Source organism: Buceros rhinoceros, unplaced genomic scaffold (assembly GCF_000710305.1).
Source record: "Buceros rhinoceros silvestris isolate BGI_N320 unplaced genomic scaffold, ASM71030v1 scaffold42884, whole genome shotgun sequence".
NCBI lineage: Eukaryota > Metazoa > Chordata > Aves > Bucerotiformes > Bucerotidae > Buceros > Buceros rhinoceros.
In genome coordinates this window covers 8215-10437 of record NW_010410732.1, presented here as the reverse complement: position 1 = coordinate 10437, position 2223 = coordinate 8215, and the positions used below count along the sequence as shown (strand labels likewise).

General features: G+C 38.4%; 1 protein-coding gene across 1 annotated transcript in view; it reads left to right on the top strand.

The window, feature by feature from the left end:
* Window positions 1-547: 547 nt before the first annotated feature.
* LOC104493100 (phosphatidate cytidylyltransferase 1-like) overlaps window positions 548-2223 on the top strand; it is a gene marked incomplete at its 5' end in the record, with an annotated part of 7867 nt that continues 6191 nt past the window's right edge. Inside the window, 2 exons of the mRNA XM_010135724.1 lie at window positions 548-635; window positions 1469-1537. Of these exons, the coding sequence (XP_010134026.1) occupies window positions 548-635; window positions 1469-1537 (157 nt within the window). The remainder of the gene's footprint in view (window positions 636-1468; window positions 1538-2223) is intronic.

Here is a 2223-nt window from a genome sequence, read left to right as displayed (position 1 = left end):
ATTAATAGATCCATGCTTTGAAAAGGGGGGAAAAAAGAGGTTAACAGGTGTGAATAACAACTTCAGATGCTGTCTGCATGCAAAGAACACTTAGACAGCTAATACAGGCTGCTCCAAACTGACAAAAGGAAAAAAAAAGAAAACTTCTTTTTTTTTAAATTTAGATATGATTAAACTTTACAAGAAATTTTCTTGCTTTGATGTTACCAGTAACATTAACAAGTCGATTTCTTCTTAACCAGTACCAGTCTTCAAGCCTGAGAGGAAAAAGCCAGCCTGTTCGTGTTTTAAGCTTGTGCACCAAAAGCGTATTTTAACCTGAACTAACAAGGATCTGTAATGGTCTTGATTGGCTGAAGACTAAACCAAGTATAGCTACATGTGCTGCTCATGGGGGAACTAGGCGAATGTGTTAGGAAACATAATTCCTTCTAAATACTACAGAAAAATTTCCCAGAAAGAAATGCTGCTGTTTCAATGTCTGTCCTTTATTTATGTTTGGGCAGCTTTTCTTTTTTGCCATGAAGCTTTTAATGTCTTTCTCTAGGTTTCTGGTTCCAATTTCAAGTGTTATCTGCAATGATATCGCTGCTTACATTTTTGGATTCTTCTTTGGAAGAACTCCATTAATTAAGGTACGTACTAGGTGCTTCCTCGCTAACAAACTTTTACAACTTACAGCATTTTTGATACTTGTTCCAAAAAATCCGTTCATGGAAAAAATACTTTCTGCTGTACTGCATGATACACATCTTTGCAAAAAACCAAACTGACTACCCTGTTACTGGAGATCTGTAAGTAGAAACTGGGATTGGAGTGAATGTAACATCCACATTGCAGTATAATACAGTTTGAGCCTATTGCATCATTATTTATAATTGCTTTCTTCTTGGATTCGTAAGCGAGTTTAACTGCATGCTTACTGTACAGAAACTGTGATTTGAAATAAACCACTAGGTCACACAGGTCTGTTCCTCATTTGGTCTCACTGACGTTGCACTGAGAAGGGCTCAAGTAATAATCTTCTATTCTAGTAGAATATGCAAGACCCCACAGAAAGCCATGAGTTGTTATTTTCATGATGTTGCCACTCTATTAACTTCTGGGTATTTAGTCGGCTCTGATATTGAACTGCTCCGAAATTGAAAACCTGATAAAATGTGATGAAGAAAATACCTTGCTACCCTGGTCTCTCCAGGCCTGCAGTTGTTTGCTCTGTTGGTTTGCCAGTCTGTATGTGGGAAGCCAGGGTATCCCCCGGCACTTTGCCCCCTTCCCGGGGATAGGTCCTAGTCATATTCCTCCGTTTATCACATTCAGTGGCTGCGGCTGCTGACATTCAGTATTTCACACATACTTTTGAAAAACCAAGTAGGAGCTTAATTTTCACAAACAAGGTCCTGAAATAGAGTAAGAAAGGGTTCAGTGATGCGACTGATGAGGCTAACGCTGTCTCTTTTGTGCCTAGCTGTCTCCCAAGAAGACCTGGGAAGGATTCATTGGAGGCTTCTTTTCCACAGTTATATTTGGGTTTATTGTAAGTAACCAGAGGACTTTCCTGTACAAGTTCGGTCATCAACTTTCTGTTTTTCCTTGAAGTAAAATTACTGACAAATTTGATAATCTCAAACTGCTAAAAGTCTAAGCGTTAGTGGGGAGGTTTGACTAGAGAATTCTGACAATTGTAACTACCTGGAAAGGCTAGGCAAGGCTTGCACATCTCCTGGATAGTTATAATGACCATTTTTGCCACTATGGTTCCTGTAGCTGGAATTGTTTTATCTATTAGTTGCATCCTTATTTTGAAACTGAAGTTTATGGATAGCATTATTTATGATTTGTAACGTAGTGTTTATGTATTACATACTTTATAATGACATTTCTTTTGAGAACTAGTTTACACTGATGGTGTCCATAGAAGATAATAAGAGCAGTGATGTTCTGATAAGTAATTTATCACCGAGGTCAGCAGAACTCCTAACGGCCAAACCTGGCAGAAGCGATAGCTCAAGTTTTAATGGAGAAGTGAACTGCAAAGAAATGATGAGTGGCTACTGTTTTGGGACTTTATAATGCAGAAATGTCCAGTAGATATGAGTCTGAGAGAAAACAAGTTTGGAAATCATCGCTAAGCGCATTGAATGTCTACATTTGTCTGTCTTGTTGAGGCATTCTCCAACTTAAACAGGGTGATTTTGTTCCGTTTTGGGTCTCTTTGTTATT